Raw genomic sequence first — 20230 nt, forward strand, 5'->3', positions numbered from 1 at the left:
TGAGTTTCTAGTATTCCAAGGACTCCAACGGTGCTATCCATTACTAATTTAAAGATCCTTAGAGGTGATCGAATGTTATGAAACATCTCAGCCTTATTTTGGACCTGATATGCTAACATATCAGGCCCACATTGGGCATGATATGCTAACATATCAGACCCAATGTTGGGCCTGATAAGTTGGGACCTTGGCCGCTTTGTTCAGCTGATCACTTCCAATTCTTGCTCTACAAATCTAAAACTTGACACCATCTCTCCCTTTTATAAAATATAAACTCACTATGGATTGCGAAAAAGTATAGAAATTCTAGTAGGTCAGGTCCAACAGTGGGTTTTAAGGCTACAACGTGTGATTGAAAATTGCTAATAGTAGTGCAATGTCGCTTTAACCTCTAACTAACTTGTCACTAAAAAATAAAATGGTGGTGCCTGGTGTTGTTGTAAATTTAATGATGTTCATTTAAAGAAATCTAATAGGTGCACATGTTCCATGCCAACTAGAAATCTAATAGGTGCATTTGTAAAGGTTAAAACTAAGATTTTGACACCATATATAGATTCTACGAACTCAAACCTTGATAAGGAAGGTGATTTTAGAGAAATCCAAGTACCGTAGACCATAAGTGGATTTTGACCAAAACTCACTGATGGACCTTCACATCTTTGATTGCGCTCATTTCAAGTCTTATGAGTTTCTAGTATTCCAAGAACTCCAACGGTGCTATACATTACCAATTTAAAGATCCTTAGAGGTGATCGAACGTTACGAAACATCTTAGCCTTATTGTGGGCTTGATATACTAGAATTTCAAGCCCATATTGGGTCTGATATGTACATATCAGGCCCAACGTGGGCCTTGTAAGATCCAACCTTGGCCGCTTTGTTCATTAATCACAACTAATATTTTGATCCTGAGATCTAAAATTTCACACCATATCTTACGTCTCTAAACAACAAAAATTGCTAGGAATTGAGGTTTTTTTAAAAATTCAAATAGCCTAGCACCAACAGTTGGTTCGTGTTATTATTCTAAAATAAAATTTGATATATAAAAAGAGTAATATATAGAATAAAAGTTACAAATTAAATACCAACAGTTTGTTCGTATCATTTTTTAAGGAGCTAAATTGGTCATACTATCACATATAGCATCGTGGTTTAGTACCTATCTCTGGGAGAGAGTTTAAATCGATTCAAATACATGAGAAGACACAAAGTAAATCATAAGTATTTGTTTATGTTGCATCATCTTTATTGCAAAATAGACTCTTACAAGTTTAATATTGTTTTCTTGTAGGTTAGATTGTGCTTTTTTTATGATGCACTATGTAGAGAGTTTGATGTTTTAGTGATCATCGGACTTTATACAAGCTGAAATGAGAGCTTATAGATTTAGGCTTGGCCATAAAATAATGGCTGACAAAAACTTTAAATTGCAAATTGTATATTTGTAATTTCAAATGAGTATATTATTTTGTTATTATAATGATTGACAACCTGCCACATTTTAATTTACAAAAATAACAACCGCCATTTTAAATTATCCCATATCTATTGTGTTGGGACCTTGGCGTTTGCTAGAGGGGGGTGAATAGCGTCACACCCAAATCGTCGCTTTCTACGCTTGTTAGTACACAGTGAAAATACAAAACAAATCTAACAAATAGAAAGTTAAACCTAAAGGAAATAACCAAGACAATCAAACCTCTAACACGTTTATGTAACGTGGTTCGAAGATCACTTACTTCTACTTCACGGTTGTCCGTAAGATGGACGATCCCGATCCGTCGGTGGATAACTCCCCAGAAAACCTCCGGCTAACTCGAGTAGCTCCTTATGGGTGGAGAAGCATCGCCACAAACTCACACAAGCTCTTGATCACTCAAGAAGACCTTGAAGACTCTAATAGGGGTTAACCACCTCTATTTTCATCAACCTTAACCAAACTTCCAATGCTTGGTTATATAAGCCACGAGTTGAAAAATTCCACCTACCAGTCGACTGTTAAAATCATCAGTCAACTGCCCTCTGTGCAGATTTGACCGTTACAACCCAACGACTATATACTAGTCGAATGATACTTTCATGAGTCGACTACTCTACACTAACCAAACGAACAGAAGCATTCTGTTCGCACCCAATCGACTGTCCGGTCGATCGCACCAGTCAACTGATGAAAACACCAGTCGACTGCTACAGTAACGCTACAGTGTTGATACAGTACTGATACAGTAACGCTGCAGTAAACCCTAATTCTAGGATTTAACCCCTGAGTACATTCACTCAACACTCATCCTTGCCCCGACCAACCTAGACCTAGTCTTCTAGCCTCCTCCATCAGCCTTGCATCCCTCGGATGCCTCCCCATCCTTCACGTCTTGCCTTCTGGAGCTTCCATCGGCCTTGTCATTGTTGTCGGATCTTTCTTTGCCAAGAGGTCGCACCTCCGAGACTTCATCTATTGCCAAGTCACACTTGGACTTACGTTGCCAAGACTATATGCTTGGATTTACACCGCCAAGACTCATCCTTAGACTTTCCTCTACCAAGATCACCCTTGGACTTTCCTTGTCGTACCTGTATCCTGCATACTCACAATGCATATCAAATACAACAATAAACTTAACTTAAACTACCTACCCTATTTGAAATTCAAAACTAATTCACAAATCACAATCCGTAGTAAGTTTTTAGTTTATAGAACGGAGATATAGTCTCAAGTTTTAGATATCGGGATCAAAAAAATTAGATTATGATCGGTTGAACAAAGCGAGCGAGGTGCCAACCAATCAGACCCATGTTGGGCCTGAAATGATACCATATCAGGCCCAACGTGGGTCTGATATAAGAGAATATCAGGCCCAACTTCGACCTGATATCAAATAATATCAAGTCCACGTTGGGCCTAATATTATCTCATATCAGGCCTACAATCAGGTTAAAAATTTTTCGTAACGATCGATCACCTATAGAGAGCTTTAAATAAGTAATGCATAGTACCGTTGGAGTCCTTGCAAGACTAGAAACTCATACCACTAGAAATGGGTTCAATCAGAGAAGTCTAAGTCCATTAGTGGGTTTTGACCAAAACCCACTGATGGACCTACGACACTTGGATTTCCTTAATTTCACGTTCTCTAGGAAGGTTTTAGAGGGGAGAAGCAAGATATGGTGCTAAATCTTGGTTCTAACTACCACAAATGAAGTTCTTGCTCCGTGCTAGTTGGCACTGAACATTTCAATCTTATGGACATCCATTCAATGAATAACACACCCTGTCGAATTTTAATATCCGGGGTTAACACATATCACCAATTTATTTTTAAGTAAAAAATTACTTAGATATTTAAGCTAAATTATAATACAATTAGATATTTCCAATGTTATTGTTGTAGACTTCAAATCAAGTGTTCAACTTAGCCTATTTAAAATTCTAAACTAATTCACAAATCACAATTCGTAGCAAGTTTTTAGTTTATAGAATGGAGATATAGCCTCAGGTTTTAGATAGCTAGATAAAAAAATTGGATTGTAATCAGTTGAACAAAGCGGGCGAGGTCCCAACCAATCTATCAAGCCCAATGTGAGCCTGATATTATCTGATATCAGGCCTAAGTTGGGCCTGATATTCTCTTATATCAGGCCCACGTTGGGTCTGATATTATCCCATATCAGGCCCACAATTAGGCTAAAATTTTTGTAATAGTCGATCACCTATAGAGAGTTTTAAATAAGGAATACATAGCACTGTTGGAGTCCTTGCAAGACTAGAAACTCAGACCACTAGAAATGGGTTCAATCAGAGAAGTCTAAGTCCATCAGTGGATTTTGACTGAAATCCACTGATGGACTTACGACATTTGGATTTCTTTAATTTCATGTTCCCTAGGAAGGTTTGAGAGGGGAGAAGCAAGATATGGTGCTAAATCTTGGTTCTAACCACCACAAATGAAATTCTTGCTCCGTGCCAGTTGGCACGGAACATTTCAATCTTATGAATTTCCATTCAATGAACAACACACCCTGTCGAATTTTAATATCCGGGAATAACACCTATCACCAATTTATTTTAAGTCAAAAATTACTTAGATATTTAAGCTAAATTACAATATAATTAGATATTTCCAATATTCTTGTTGTAGACTTCAAATCAAGTGTTCAACCTAGCCTATTTAAAATTCTAAACTAATTCACAAATCATAATCCGTAGCAAGTTTTTAATTTATAGAACGAAGATATAGCCTCAGATTTTAGATAGTGAGATCAAAAAATTGGATTGTAATCAGTTGAACAAAGCGGGCGAGGTCCCAACCAATCAGACCCACGTTGGGTCTGATATGATACTATATCAGACACAACGTGAGCCTAATATTATCTGATATCAAGCCCAAGTTGAGCCTGATATTCTCTTATATCAGGCCCACATTGGGTCTGATATTATCCCATATCAGGCCCATAATTAGGCTAAAATTTTTTGTAACAGTCGATCACCTATAGAGCTTTAAATAAGTAATACATAGCACCGTTGGAGTCCTTGCAAGACTAGAAACTCAGACCACTAGAAATGGGTTCAATCGGAGAAGTCTAAGTCCATCAGTGGATTTTGACCGAAATCCACTGATAGACCTATGACACTTAGATTTCTTTAATTTCATGTTCCCTAGGAAGGTTTGAGAGGGGAGAAGGAAGATATGGTGTTAAATCTTAGTTCTAACCACCACAAATGAAGTTCTTGCTCCGTGCCAGTTGGCACAGAACATTTCAATCTTATGGATTTCCATTCAATGAACAACACACACTTTGTCGAATTTTAATATCCGGGGATAACACCTACCACTAATTTATTTTTAAGTAAAAAATTACATAGATATTTAAGCTAAATTACAATACAATTAGATATTTCCAATGTTCTTATTGTAGACTTCAAATCAAGTGTTCAACCTAACCTATTTGAAATTCTAAACTAATTCACAAATCACAATCCGTAGCAAGTTTTTAGTTTATAGAATAGAGATATAGTCTTAGGTTTTAAATATCGCGATCAAAAAATTGGATTGTGATATGTTGAACAAAGCGAGCGAGGTGCCAACTAATCAGGCCCACATTGGGCCCGATATAAGAGAATATCAGACCCAACTTGGGTCTGATATCAGATAATATCAAACTCACATTGGGTCTAATATTATCCCATATCAGGTCCACAATTAGGTTGAAAATTTTCGTAACGATCGATCACCTATAGAGAGCTTTAAATAACTAATGCATAGTACTGTTGGAGTCCTTGCAAGATTAGAAACTCAGACCACTAGAAATGGGTTCAATCAGAGAAGTCTAAGTCCATCAGTGGATTTTGACTGAAATCCACTGATGAACCTACAACACTTGGATTTCTTTAATTTCACGTTCCCTAGGAATGTTTGAGAGGGGAGAAGCAAGATATGGTGCTAAATCTTGGTTTTAACTACCACAAATGAAGTTTTTACTCCGTGCCAGTTGGCACCGAACATTTCAATCTTATGGATCTCCATTCAATGAACAACAAATTTTAATATTTGGGGATAATAATAACCATTTGTTTTAACTCTAACTTAGTTATTTTTTAGTTCCCAAATTACATGCCTACTTTATATTTCCAAGCAGATCTTGTAGACTTGAAACCAGTGTCGGGCGTAACCTATTTGGATTTCTGAAAAATCCCAATAGTTACCAAGTTTTTAGTTTTCATAAGAGAGATATGGTATGAAGTTATGTCTCTTTTCACTGATCTACACCATCGTGACAATTTGAATATTATGATGTTTATTTCACTAAGCAATAATATTGTTATTCCTATGACAATTTAGTTTAGACATATTATATACATACCATTGTATTCAACAACAAATACTATATACATAGATACAAAACTAACAACACTATATAATTGTACCTTTATATTTCCTATCCAACTTTTTTGCTTACAACATTATGAATAATTAATCCAATGTTTTATAGAACATGTCCCTCAAAATTGATACAATTACATCAATTCTAATTTTTTCATGTCTCCTTGTTTGAAGTACATCTTCAGATCGTATAGAAGACATCGAATGTATTGCATCACAAAGAAGTCATAGTCAACGCTGTAAATAACATCAGAAATTTAATATTCAATATTTTATATCAATATTTTCTATTCATACTGTTTGATCTCGACTTACCTGACTTCTTATTGTGGATATTCTATTGTAGTTGCTGTCCAAACTGGTTTAGGCTTTACAAAATCCGATGGTATCAAAGGTGATACCTTTGCGGATAATTTAACAGCAGAGGATGAAATACCCAGCCCACTTCCTTCCGCCATTATGAAAGGAGAGAATTGGCAAAAACCCTAAACTTCACTGCAAAGACTGAACCAGTATGGATTTTTGTCGAAAATCCTTGATGTCGCCTGACGGACACACGAAGGCGCTTATGTACTCTTTCGTTGGGGGGACGATCTCGCAACTAAAAATGTGTGAAAGTTTTTGACAATCGGAGAGTTAGAAAAGTATGAGACTTGCACGTGTTGAGATAGGGAGGGAGAAAGATATTGACACCATCACAATCCGATCCATCAATGAAATTTTTAAATCTAAATAATTCAAATGTACTTCGGACGCTTTGAAAAATGAGATAGCAAAAGATGATGTTAGCGGAAGAGATATAAAAGAACTTTCATATCTATTAATGCATCTTTTAATAATTATAAAATCATAATACTGACTTTTGATAAATACTTAATTCTACCTGGTTCCTTTGGTAAAAAGCCAATTAAAAAAAAAACGCTACTTTTCATGTAACATGAAAATATGGTTCCATCATATTTTATCCTATTTTTATTTTCAAAAATACTTTGATATTATTTTAGTAGTTTTTTTTAACCCAGGTAAAAAAATCGGACTCCCAGGTAAAATTGGAAGGTGCATATGGATCCTGATGGGAGCCAACATCATATAAGTAGTTTGAGCATCATAGTTGTTTATATCCTGCGAGAACTAAAGCCTCATTACATGTGTATACCTATATGTCATAGTATTATAACACTATACAGGATTAATTTGAGATCAAGATTGGTTCGAATAGGTCAAAATCGGATTAATTGAATCAGATCTTTAGGGTCTGGAGCCTCTGGGTTGAAAAAAAAGCTACCCTCAGTTTAAGGTCAATAAAATAATCCTAATAAAAAAAATGTGTAAAACCATTGTCTTCCATAGCAAAAAGATGATTTGAAACAATCCCGGACAAAAGAATTACAATCAACTCATCCTAATATTTTCTCTCAATATCTACTTAGCGAAGAACGATGAACAATGCTAAACTTGAATGGTAAGTACTATAATTTTCGTGATCTTTGTAGAACAACTATGGATGTAAGTTCTATTCCACGATTTCGTGATCAAGATCTATATTCAACAATCAAGCTTTGTTCCACAAATACAACCTATCGAGCCTAAAACTTAGGCAAAATTATCCAACATAAACTTATCGGTAGCTCGAAACTTAAACATTATATAGTTGTGCAAAATGATCGAGAAGGATGATAGCCTGCTCAGCCAAATATGTTATGTGGATCTTCTTGCATCATTACCGAGCTATGATGATGGACGATGAACCACTGGCCGTCATGGAACTCATACACATTGGTGACGCGGAACAGGCCAAAGTCCACATCAATGTAAGCGTCCATGGTGACCCATGCCGCGTCTTCAAGAATACGAACTCTCACATTCTGTATTTGGGTATCAATCCCATGTCCATCATTGCCTGGAACCCCCCAGCTGAATATCAATGCCCATCTATCTATTACCGCATCGTACCTGAAAATCCAACCGAAGAAACTATTGCACTAGTTTGGCCACAAACGATAAGTCCCAGAGGTTTACCTTAACTAGTTTGCATAAACAGATTGAGTAAAGGTTTTGGGCGTTTACCCTGTGAATATTCCACCAGATTCATGTATGCATTTTACATAGTCGGCATTCAGCCATAGATAACTCATTGCTTGAAGCGAGCCCTCTCTGATTATATTGTAGAATCTCGCATTCACATCCATAATAGCTTTTGTGACAGCATAGTAAGCCTTCCATCCATTTGTCGGGGTAACGGTCTCCTGTTCTACATTGAAGTCCTACAAGTGAAGTAATGTTAATGAATAGACTGGACTTGAAAAAGAAACTAGATGTCACTAAAAATGACTTGCTCAATTTGTATGTTCAATGATTAACTAGTGATACAATTCAGCAAAAGTACTCAAATGATAACAAACCGATCGTAAAACAAGTATGCGATTTGCAGAATATTTCAAGTATCGATATGCATCATAGCCACGTCAATACTCGAGTTGACATAATCACTCTAGGCACAAGATTAACATAACTCCTTGATAGCATTTCTTGAAGAGGTGGACTCATTGGTGACAAAGAAGACAAGTTTCGAGAAAGATTACATGCTGAGAAAAAAATACTGAAACTAGTGCAATGAAATAGTATCATGCTAAACCTGTAGAATAATTCAGCTTGAGTCTATAAAACAAAGGACTAACATGATACCCCCAAACGATCTGCTGCGATCAGCGGGTTCAAACATTTGTGTCAACACATAAAAGATACATTGTCAATGGGAAAAGTTCTTTTTACTACTATAAAGTTCGATAACGATACGAACAAGGAGATATCAACGACAAAATCATTAAGAGGATAACTAAAATGGATGGGTGAAATAGGGATGAACTTTTGGAATAATATTTCATCATCGCATACTCCTTAAGCTAAAGAAAGAACTGTATAAGCATCAATGTAAAAATTAAGGCGGCTAACAATGAACTGTACAAGCATCACTTGAAAGGATGAAGAATAAAAAAAATACTGACATCTATGAGAAATATTCCGCAACCCTTGGTAGACGTAAAACGATAGAAAATAGGTTGAAATCACATGGACATGACCAAAAAACAAAGAAACCAATTAATTCTATAGTATGAGATGAATTGATTAGAGTAAATGTAAGTATCAATGGATGGATAACATCCATATACAAACAATCCACGACGCACAAAAAGTTAGGAAATCAAATGTAGCTTTGCAAACAATTCGATGCATAGTCCTAAACTTTTCAACAAATTAGTAGTCTCCCACCGACAATGAAAGAACATCGAAATGCAAAATCTTCTACGCTATGGTGGGCATTAGTTATGGGAGTAATAACCAATTGAGTCCTCTGCATAATCATCATCTAGTATATAACACATCGATTTGGTTTAGTGCATTGGATCATTTTGTTCACAACCAACAAACAGGAGGACTGCCCAATAGAAACTATCCCTTGGCCAGTAGATTTTAACACAAGATTAGAATTATATTTATAGTTCTTCCAGAGTAGTATCTAGGGGTGAGCAATCAATTAATAACAGAACCGACTGAACCGATTATTAAAATAGAATAAACCAAACTTTTTTGGACTAACATCGAATTTTGCCACAAAAATAGAACAAATCAAACATATAAAAAATTAGTTAATTCGATAGGTTACCCAATCTATTTTAACAGTTGTCAGTCGATTGCTATTGAACAGTCGAGCCGGGAATCGAGATTTTAAATATATTTTTTTAAACACCAGTACAACAACATCAGTCACCTGCTTAGGGTCTTTCTATCCAAGTGTGATTAATTTGCATCAATTTGCATCTCTACACACATGTATATTTCACTAAGCCTCTCTATGAGACTGTGCTTGAATTGTTATGATTTTCATGTCGGTCGAAACTTACCCAATAAGGAATTTTGCTATATTAGGACTATTAACTACAATTTTGTACATGATTAACATTTGCAAAGTAGTGCCATGATCAAGATGGCACGACTAGACACCAAGCAAGTGTTCTTCTTTAGAAAAAAATAAGACCACTGTGTACACATCCTGATTTACCTTGGTGATTGGTGGAAAACATGACCATCCAATCACCTCCAAGGATAGTTAATGAGGTTAACTGATTTATCATTTTTTTTCTTTAAAAAAAATAAAGAAAAAAAAGGGGCAAACCTTGTGATAGAGGACCTTCCAGGCGCCATCGTCGTTGGCAGCCTTCCTCATCACGGAGTTCGTCATTGAGAGCCGGCAAAGGCTGGCATAGTCGAGGAAGCTGAGCGCGTCCGTGGTGATCTCCGGCGCCAGCTGCTCTATCATCGACCCGCCGGCCTGCCGATCCTCCGCCTCCGCGACCTTTTCGCCCACCTCCATGTGCCCCTCTCCTACACTTCCGCCGCACCCGCAGAGCTGCGGGTGCTGCTGCTGTTTCTTCTTCTCCCTCCACCCGGCGCGCAACCGGAGCACCCAAGCGGCGAAGAGGCAGCACAGAGCGGTGGATCCGGCGGCGATCAAACACGAGCGGAGGGAGAAGGGGTCGGCCGCGTCCATCTAGAGCACATCCAGCTTGGGGGAGGCATCAAACCCTAGATCAAAGCTGGCCCCCACCTCGCGAGATCGATGAACGCGAATTCTCGCCCCAGCGTCGATGGATTGGGGATTTGGGAGGCGGCGCGGGCAGTCAAAAGACTCGCCAGTCGCCGGGAGGGGTGCTGGTTGGATAACGCCTCCTACTGTCCCGCATAAAATGTTATAAGCGATCGAATCATCCGCCGTCGAGCGGAACGGGAGCACGGATGGATCAGCACAGCAGTAGGGCGCATAAAGTCTCTCCTGACGGAGTGGGTGGGTCGGCAGGCTGACAGCTGACGTAGCGGCGGCGCGTAGATCCCGCTTGGATGCGGCGACTTCGGATCCGCAATTAACGAGCAACGTTGAAGTCATTTTGCTTATAGTTTTTTTCTCTCTCGTTGTTTAGCTGTTATTTTACGAAACAGCTGACATTGACCGGAGAGTATTCAAGTAATGCACTACGTGTTTCACTAATTAATCTCAAATAGGATGATCTTGTTTGAATGCCTCCAGATTATGATATAATGATATGATATTTAGATTATTATTCAGATATTCATGATTTTAGTCCTAGCTATGATAAATTTATATAAAAAAAAATTCTTTAAATGAGACACATAATTAAAGGATGTTGAAATTCTGAGTTGTCCGCTACGAGCATTTTTCGATTTATCCTGATAACTAATGAAAAATTTTCGTGAGACCAAATCGATCATTTCAAGCTCGACATTATCCAACCTGCTTAATCTTTTTTTTCTTGTTTGAATGAACTATGAAGCACTGAAAGGAATCTACCAATGCCAACAAATTAAAGAACTTGAAAATTCATTTAAAGCCATAATTAGTATCATTATTTTTAAAATAAAATAATAGAGAGTAAATGATATACATTTTATTATAAATTTTTAAAAGTTATCCAAAAAATAAAACTTGTAGGAAAAGTAATAAAGATAGGAAATATATATTAAATGCATTTTTTTTAACCGTTAGGCGATTTTATAAATTAATAATTATAAAACTATTATCTCGATGCATCATCAAAATGTGACTAAAAAAAAATGACAATTATAACTTTGGTGACCATTGTCGAACAACCGTGGATGTAAGTTCTATTCCAAGATTTCATGAAGATCTATATTCGACAATCAAGCTTTGTTCCACAAATACAACCGATCATTCTAAAACATAGGGCGAAGTATAAAACATTATATATATAGTTGTGTGAAATGAAAAGAGAAGGATGAGTTCTAGCCTGTTTGTGCCAATGTATTGCTTTTTCGATGGGCTTCAGTTCTGTCGATCTTCTTGCATCCTTACTGAGCTATGATGATGAATGATGAATGATGAACGATGAACCACTGGCCGTTGTGGAACTCATACCCATTGGTGACGCGGAACGACCCAAAGACCCCGTCCATGTAAGCATCCATGGTGACCCAAGCCTCATTTTCGAGAATACGAGTACTGACATTCTTTATTTGGACATCAATCCCTTGTTCATCACCTGGAATCTGCCAGCCGAATATCAATGCCCATCTATCCATTACCGCGTCGTACCTGAAAATCCAACCAAAGAATGATTAGTTACCTTAACTTGTTTGCATTAACAGATTGAGTTTGAAGGAAACATGCATTTACAATTATTGTTTTTTCGAATGAACAGGCGATAGAGGTAATGCTAACTAATGCGAAGAGTTTTTCGTTATAACTTGAAGGAAATGAGGAAGAACTCTAGTGCATGCAGATTGTTAACGAACTTAAATGGCATTTGCAATGCAGGTAGCAAGTGTTTATCATATGAGACTAATTAAAGGATAAATTTCGACACAAACATTCTAACTAACGGAGTTAATAGAAACGATGGCAAGAAATCAACCAACACCCAATCGAAAAGCCAAGAAAAGGACTGAATTCATACAAGGGAATCCATCATGATCTATATGCACCTCCATCACTCCCCTTGCCTATCATTCCTGATCTGATCAATATTGTTTTTGTGGACACTATATATTTCTCAATCAAAGTTTGAAACAATGGTGTATCTTAACTTACTATAAAGTTTTTCTAGCGAAAAAACGACAGAGTAAAGGTTTTGGGTGACGTACCCTGTGAATACTCCTCCAGGCTCATGTATGCATTTTACGTAGTTCGCATTCAACCATAGATAACTCATTGCCTGAAGCGAGCCCTCTCTGATTATATTGTAGAATCTTGCATTCACATCCATAATAGCTTTTGTGACAGCATAGTAAGCCTTCCATCCATTTGTTGGGGTAACAATCTCTTGTTCAATATTGAAATCCTACAAGCGAAGTAATGCTATAATGAATCGATAAGTCCTACAAGACTGGACTTAGAAAAAGAAACAGGGAGATGTCGATATCGACTGGCTCAACTTGTATGTTCCATGCAGGACTTGAACCAAAAAGTGCAGAGTGATTAACTAGTGACACAATTCAGCAAGAAATCATATATTGCTCACAAACAGAAACCAAATGGAGTACTCAAATGATACGAAACCGATCGTAACAGGTACACGATGAGTAGAATATTTTCAGGAAAAAATAATGGCAAACAAGTATCGATATGCATCATAGCCATGTCAATGCCCGAGTTGACATAATCACTCTAAGCACAAGATTAACATAACTACATGATAGTATTTCTCGAAGAGGTGGGCTGATGGAAGAAGAAGAAGAAAAGTCTGGAGAAAGAGTACACGCTGAGAAAAAATTACTGAAACTAATGCAAAGAAACTGTAGAATGATTCAGCTCTAGTCCACAAAACAATTTCAATGTTTTTTTCTATTGGTATTATTTCTATTTTTTCTAGTGCATCTAATCTCTTTTATTTAAGTTTTGACGAGACCAAGTTAGTAAAATTTATAAACGCAGTAATCATACTATTATTCTATTCGTTAAAGCTAGAATAAAAGTTTCTACATTGATACTTTCCTTCTCGGTTGCGAGATCGTGTAACTACCATAAAGCGATTTGCTACAATCAGCGGGCTCAAACATTTGCATTAACACATAAAAGATACATCGTCAATGGAGCTTATAACTTGGTAAAAAGCTCATTTTTACTACTATAAAGTTTGATAACGATATGAACAAGGAGAAATCAATGACGAAATCATTAAGAGGATAAACTAAAATTGATGGTTGAAATAGAGATGAGCTTTTGGAGTCATATGTCATTACCGCATGCCCCTTATGCTAAAGATGGATAATTATCATCATTCGAAGGATGAAGAATAAAAAAAAAAAATACTAACATCTATGAGAAATATTCCACAACCTCTGGTAGATGATAAAACGATAGAAAATAGGTTGAAATCACATGGACATAGCCAAAAAAAGCCAATTAATTCTATAGTACGAGGTGAATCGATTAGAGCAGAAGATGTATCAATGGAGGGATAACATCCATATACCCAAACCCAAAAGTCGGGGTGAATGAAAACGTCAAAAACATACATACAATCCACGACACACAAGAAGTTAGGAAATCAAATGTAGTTTGCAAACAATTCAATGCATAATCCTAAACTTTTCAACAAATTAGTATTCTCCCACAGGGAAAGAAAGAACATCGAAATGCAAAATCTTCCACACTCTAATGGGCATTAGTTGCAGGGAGTAATAACCAATTGAATCCTCTGCATGATCATCATCTAGTATAACACATCGATTTGGTTTAGTGCATTGGAGGAGCGCCCATAGAAACCATTTATTGGCCTGTAGGTTCTAACAAAAGATTAGAATTCTAGTTCTTCCATAGTGGTATCTCACTAATGGCTCTCCCCCCTCCCCAACCTTTTTTTGCCTTCCATCAAATGGTGCAAGAAACAGCAAAGCTTCACAGGGGGGTAGGTCTTTCTATCCAAGTGTGGGTAGTTTGTGGCCCGTGTCTAGATCATTATACCTTTCGTCTGGGTCAAAACTTACCCGACAAGGAATTTCACTACCTTTAGGACTGTTATACTTACAACCACCGGACTTCGGTCCCCTGTACTAAAACTACGATCTTGTACATGATTAACACTTATTGTATTTAGCAAAGTCGATCAAGATAGCAGGGCGCAAACCTTGTGATAGAGGACCTTCCAGGTGCCATCGTCGTTGGCAGCCTTCCTCATCAGGGAGTTTGTCATAGAGAACCGGCAAAGACTGGCATAGTCGAGGTAGCTAAGTGAGTGTATGGTGATCTCCGGCACCAGCTGCTCTATCATCGACCCGCCTGCCTGCCGATCCTCCGCCTCCGCAACTTTTTCGCCCACCTCCATGTGCTGCTCGCCTCCACTTCCGCCGCACCCACAGAGCGGCTGCTGCTGCTGCTTCTCCCTCCACCCGGCGCGTAACCGGAGCACCCAAGCGGCGCAGAGGCAGCACAGAGCAGTGGCTCCGGCGGCGATCAAACACGAGCGGAGGGAGAAGGGGTCGGCCGCGTCCATCTAAAGCCCATCCAGCTTGGGGGCGGCATCCAACCCTAGATCAAAGCAAGGCCTCACTCCGCGAGAAAGATGAACAAGAATTCTCGCCCCGGCGTCGACGGATTGGGGATTTGGGAGGCGGCGCGGTCAGTCAAAAGACTCGCCAGTCGCCGCCGTGTGAGCGCGCCTGGAGGGGAGGTAGTTGGATATCTCGGAGGATTGCCCCGCATAAAATTTTATAAGCGATCGAGTCATCAGCCGTCGAGCGGAACCGGAGCACGGATGGATCAGCACCACGTAGGTTACGCTGGTAGCCGGCGACTTTGTCTCCGAATAAACAAGTCACGTAGCAAGGTCGTTTGAAAGTCACCTCAATTTTCCAAATAAAATAAAATCCTTGTTTTCTTGTTTGAATGAGGCACTCAAAGGAATCTATCAGTGCCAACAAATAAAGAACTTAAAAATTAGTAACATCTTCAAAACAACTATTTAAAACCATAATTAGTATCATTATTTTTAAAATAAAATAATAGAGTGTAAATGATATACATTTTATTATAAATCTTTAAAAATTTCCAAAAAATAAAATGATACAGTCGAGAGGATATGGTAATCAAAAGTCAAGAAGATATGGTAGTCAAAAGTCAAAGAGATGTGACAGTCAAAAGTCAAGAAGATATGACAGTTAATATATGGAGTAGGACCACCCGGGGTCATCCGGCATATAAAGTCAGGGCGAGGTTTACCAGTCGAGAAACCAGGTCTACGGTAGGAAGCGTGATCAGGACCAAGCTTGACCTGGCTTTACCGATCGGGTGTTCTCAAGCTAACCTATGTAAGCAGACTTGTCATTCTCGGTCAGGTCTGAATCATAAAGGTCGACAGAAATGGACTTCGATCGCACCCCACCATTCACTCAATTTACGGACTGACTCAAGCTGCCTCAACCCCACCTGGGCAGAGGACAGTAGGCGTTACGCGACAACAGGTCAAGGAATCGTAACCACCTATCAGAGAATATCTGTTGCATGCGGTTAGGGTCATCTGCAAGTAGAACCTTCCTCCAGTCTATAGGAGAAGGCCACGTGTCCTCCACCACTCGACAAGTCCTGACACCCGACACCCTCTGACATGGTTAGTCTCCAGAAGGTATGCACTGTCATATAAAAAGGGGCGTCCTCTCCCGTGCACAGGTACGCTCACTCGCTCACTTGTCAACTTTTCTTCTTTCTTTGTACACTATGTCGGAGGGCCTGCTCCGGGGACTTTTTCCCTGATTCTTGGTCTCTAATGTTCCATGTGCTTGTCTGAAAGTGTGCAGAATTCCGGTACCGCTGGCTCAAACCCGGTAGTCTTTCAAGGTCACGTGGGGTCTGTTCATCGAAGCCCGCACGACCGCAGCATCATAGTCTCTCCTCCGTCAACACCAACGATATCTCATCCGATCTTCATCCGACTCAAATTCCGAACAGGATCATAAATCTTTTAGGAAAAGTAACAAAGATAGAAAACATATATTAAATGCATTTTTTAAATCGTTAAACGTTTTCATAAATTAATAATTATAAAACTATTATCTCGATGCCTTGCCAAAATGTGACTAAAAAAATTTGATAAGATTATCAAAACATGAATGGAATTATAACTTTGGCGACCATTGTCGAACAACCATGGATGTAAGTTCTATTCCAAGATTTCGTGATCAAGATCTATATTCAACAATCAAGCTTTGTTCCAAAATACAAACTATCGAACCTAAAACGTAGGGCGAAGTATAAAACATTGTATATATAGTTATGTGAAATGAAAAAGGATGAGTTCTAGCCTCCTTGTGCCAATGTATTGCTTTTTCGATGGGCTTCAGCCAAATTTGTTCTGTCGATCTTCTTGCATCATTACTGAGATGAGATGATTGATGAATGATAAACGATGAACCACTGGCCGTTGTGGAACTCATACACATTGGTCTCGCGGAACGTCACAAAGTTCCAGTTCGTGTAAGTGTCCAAGGTGACCCATGCCTCGCCTTCGAGAATACGAGCTCTCACATTCTTTATTCGGACATCAATCGGTCGTCTAACACCATCTAGACTCCCCCAGTTGATTATCAAATCCCATCTATCCATTACCGCATCATACCTGAAAATCCAACCAAAGAATGATTAGTTACCTTAACATGTTTGAATAAGGAAACATGCATTTACAATTATTGTTTTTTCAAATGAACAGGCAATAGAGGTGATGCTAACTAATGCAAAGAGTTTGTCGTTAGAATTTGAAGGAAATGAGGAAGAACTCTAGTGCGAGCAGCTCAAACAATCTGCATTCAGTTAATATAAAACTATAGTCGATTTCCATTATGAAATGCAGATTGTTAACGAACTTAAATGGCATTTGCAATGCAGGTAGCAAGTGTTTTTCATATGAGATTAATTAAAGGATAAATTTCGACACCAACCTTTTAACTAACAGAGTTAACAATGGCAAGAAATCAACCAACACCCAATCGAAAAGCCAAGAAAAGGACTGAATTCATACAAGGGAATCCATCATGATCTATATGCACCTCCATCACTCCCCTTGCCTATCATTCCTGATCTGATCAATATTGTTTTTATGGACACTATATATTTCTCGATCAAAGTTTGAAATCATGTTGTATCTTAACTTACTATAAAGTTTTTCTAGCGAAAAAATGACAGAGTAAAGGTTTTGGGTGACGTACCCTGTGAATACTCCTCCAGGTTCATATATGCATTTTACATGGTTCGCATTCAACCATAGACAACTCATTTCCTGAAGCGAGCCCACTCTGACTATATTGTAGAATCTTGCATTCACATCCAAAATAGCTTTTGTGACAGCATAGCAAGCCTTCCATCCATTTGTCGGAGTAACGATCTCTTGTTCAACATTGAAGTCCTACAAACGAAGTAATGCTATAATGAAGACTGGACTGAAAAAGAAACTGGAAGATGTCGATATCAACTGGCACAATTTGTATGTTTCATGCAGAACTTGAACCAAATAGGACAGAGTGATTAACTAGTGATGCAATTCAGCAAGAAATCATATATTGCTCACAAACAGAAACCAAATGGAGTACTCAAATGATAACAAACCGATCGTAACAGGTACACGATAAGTAGAATATTTTCAGGGAAATAATAATGACAAACAAGTATCAATATGCATCATAGCCATGTCAATGCCCGAGTTAACATAATCGCTCTAAGCACAAGATTAACATGACTCCTTGATAGTATTTCTTGAAGAGGTGGGCTTATCAAAGAAGAAGAAAAGTCTGGAAAATATTAAACGCTGAGAAAAAAATACTGAAACTAATGCAAAGAAACCGTAGAATGATTCAGCTCGAGTCTACAGAGCAATTTCATTTCTTTTTCTATTTGTATTATATCTATTTTTTCTAGTGCATCTAGTCTCTTTTTGTTGAAGTTTTGACGAGACCAAGTTAGTAAAATTTATAAACGCAGCAATCATACTATTATTCTATTCGTTAAAGCTAGAATAAAAGTTTCTACATTGATATTTTCCTTCTCAATTGCGAGATCAGTGCTGGTTCTCTCTTGGTTTTCATGACTATTACCAAGACACAATCGACCTGCACAATCAAAGCTATAGAATAATATGGATGAGAAAAGTAAAATTCCTTGCTGATTTGAGCTAAACTATGTAACAAATATAGGTATAACCTACTGTTAAGTGTAACTACCAGAAACTGATTTGCTACAATTAGCGGGCTCAAACATTTGCATCAACACATAAAGATACATCATCAATGGAACTTATAACTTGGTAAAAAGCTCAGTTTTACTACTATAAAGTTCGATAACGATATGAACAAGGAGAAATCAATCAGAGGATAAACTAAAATTGATGGTTGAAATTTAGGCAGTAGGGATACAATTGCTATGATGAATAATTATCATCACTCGATAGGATGAAGAATAAAGAAAAATACTAACATCTATGAGAAATATTCCACAACCTTTGGCAGACGCTTTTGAAATCACATGGACATGACCAAAAAAAGCCAATTAATTCTATAGTACAAGGTGAATTGATTAGAGCAGAAGATGTAAGTATCAATGGAGGGATAACATCCATATACCCAAACCCAAAAGTCGGGGTGAATGAAAATGTCAAAAACATACAAACAATCCACAACACACAAGAAATTTGGAAATCAACAATTCAATGCTTACTCCTAAACTTTTCATCAAATTAGTATTCTCCCACCGGGAAAGAAAGAACATTGAAATGCAAAATCTTCCACCAGGGAGTAGTAACCAATTGAGTTCTCTGCATGATCATCATCTAGTATAACACATTTTGGTTTAGTGCATTGGAGGAGCGCCCCATACAAACCATATCTTGGCTCGTAGGTTCTAACAAAAGATTAGAATTCTATTTCTTCCTGAGTGGTATCTCACTAATTAATGACTCTCCCTCCCTCCTCCCCAACCTTTTTTTGCCTTCCATCAAAGTGTGCAAGAAACAACAAAGCTTCATAGGGGTGTCTTTCTATCCAAATGTGGGTAGTTTGCATCTTCACAAACATGCCTATTATACCTTTCGTGCAGGTCAAAACTTACCCGACAAGGAATTTCGCTACTTTAGGACTATTATACTAACGACCACCGGGCATTGGTCCCCTGTACTAAAACTATAATCTTGTACCTGGTTAACACTTATTGTCTTTAGCAAAGTCGATCAAGAAGGCAGGGCGCAAACCTTGTAATAGAGGGCCTTCCAGGCGACATCGTCGTTGGCAGCCTTCCTCATCACGGAGTTTGTCATAGAGAACCGGCAAAGACTGGCATAGTCGAGGTAGCTGAGCGCGTGCGTGGTGATATCCGGCGCCAGCTGCTCTATCATCGACCCGCCTGCCTCCGCAACCTTTTCGCCCACCTCCATGCGCTGCTTCTCCTTCCACCCAGCGCGCAACCGGAGCACCCAAGCGGCGCAGAGGCAGCAAAGAGCGGTGGCTCCGGCGGCGATTAAACAGGAGCGGAGGGAGAAGTTGTCGGCCGCGTCCATCTAAGCGCCTGACTTTTAATTCGGAATTCAGAATGAGATTCTGAAATATTTATCATACGGGGAATCCGTAATGCCTAAAATTCGGACTAAAATAACTGTTTCAACTTTTTATCGGAATCTCTCGATATATTTTTACTATTTTTAATCATTTTTATTTTTATAATATTTTAGGATATTTGTTTTGATAAGTTTTTTATGTTAAAATTTTTATTATGACTTTTTCTTTTGAGAGTAACTTTTTTTTTTCTTAATCCATAGAAATTGAAATTTATATATTAG

The 20230-nt window shown here is 38.2% G+C and overlaps 2 protein-coding genes and 1 pseudogene across 2 annotated transcripts; all 3 read right to left on the reverse strand.

Moving 5' to 3' along the window:
- Nucleotides 1-7392: 7392 nt before the first annotated feature.
- Nucleotides 7393-10580, reverse strand: LOC122037798 (F-box protein SKIP8-like). The gene is made up of 3 exons (XM_042597247.1): nt 10060-10580; nt 7953-8149; nt 7393-7838 (listed from the first exon to the last, which is right to left on the reverse strand). The coding sequence occupies exons 1-3, from the start codon at nt 10432-10434 to the stop codon at nt 7571-7573; spliced, it is 840 nt and encodes a 279-aa protein (XP_042453181.1). The 5' UTR covers nt 10435-10580; the 3' UTR covers nt 7393-7570.
- A 952-nt stretch (nt 10581-11532) lies between these two features.
- LOC122037799 lies at nt 11533-15101 on the reverse strand (annotated as a pseudogene).
- A 1593-nt stretch (nt 15102-16694) lies between these two features.
- LOC122037812 (F-box protein SKIP8-like) lies at nt 16695-19955 on the reverse strand. Its single transcript, XM_042597261.1, has 3 exons — nt 19646-19955; nt 17616-17812; nt 16695-17029 (listed from the first exon to the last, which is right to left on the reverse strand). The coding sequence occupies exons 1-3, from the start codon at nt 19949-19951 to the stop codon at nt 16786-16788; spliced, it is 747 nt and encodes a 248-aa protein (XP_042453195.1). The 5' UTR covers nt 19952-19955; the 3' UTR covers nt 16695-16785.
- Between the last annotated feature and the right edge of the window lie 275 nt (nt 19956-20230).

This window comes from Zingiber officinale, unplaced genomic scaffold (assembly GCF_018446385.1).
Source record: "Zingiber officinale cultivar Zhangliang unplaced genomic scaffold, Zo_v1.1 ctg83, whole genome shotgun sequence".
Lineage (NCBI taxonomy): Eukaryota > Viridiplantae > Streptophyta > Magnoliopsida > Zingiberales > Zingiberaceae > Zingiber > Zingiber officinale.

Bases quoted from the DNA above. Each gene is read 5' to 3' on its own strand.
- LOC122037798 (XM_042597247.1), bottom strand. From the start codon at position 10,434: ATGGACGCGGCCGACCCCTTCTCCCTCCGCTCGTGTTTGATCGCCGCC. The intron at 8,150-10,059 runs GTTTGCCCCTTT...CTTCACTTGTAG, and splicing joins GGAAGGTCCTCTATCACAAG to GACTTCAATGTAGAACAGGA. The intron at 7,839-7,952 runs GTAAACGCCCAA...TTGGATTTTCAG, and splicing joins TCTGGTGGAATATTCACAGG to GTACGATGCGGTAATAGATA.
- LOC122037812 (XM_042597261.1), bottom strand. From the start codon at position 19,951: ATGGACGCGGCCGACAACTTCTCCCTCCGCTCCTGTTTAATCGCCGCC. The intron at 17,813-19,645 runs GTTTGCGCCCTG...CTTCGTTTGTAG, and splicing joins GGAAGGCCCTCTATTACAAG to GACTTCAATGTTGAACAAGA. The intron at 17,030-17,615 runs GTACGTCACCCA...TTGGATTTTCAG, and splicing joins CCTGGAGGAGTATTCACAGG to GTATGATGCGGTAATGGATA.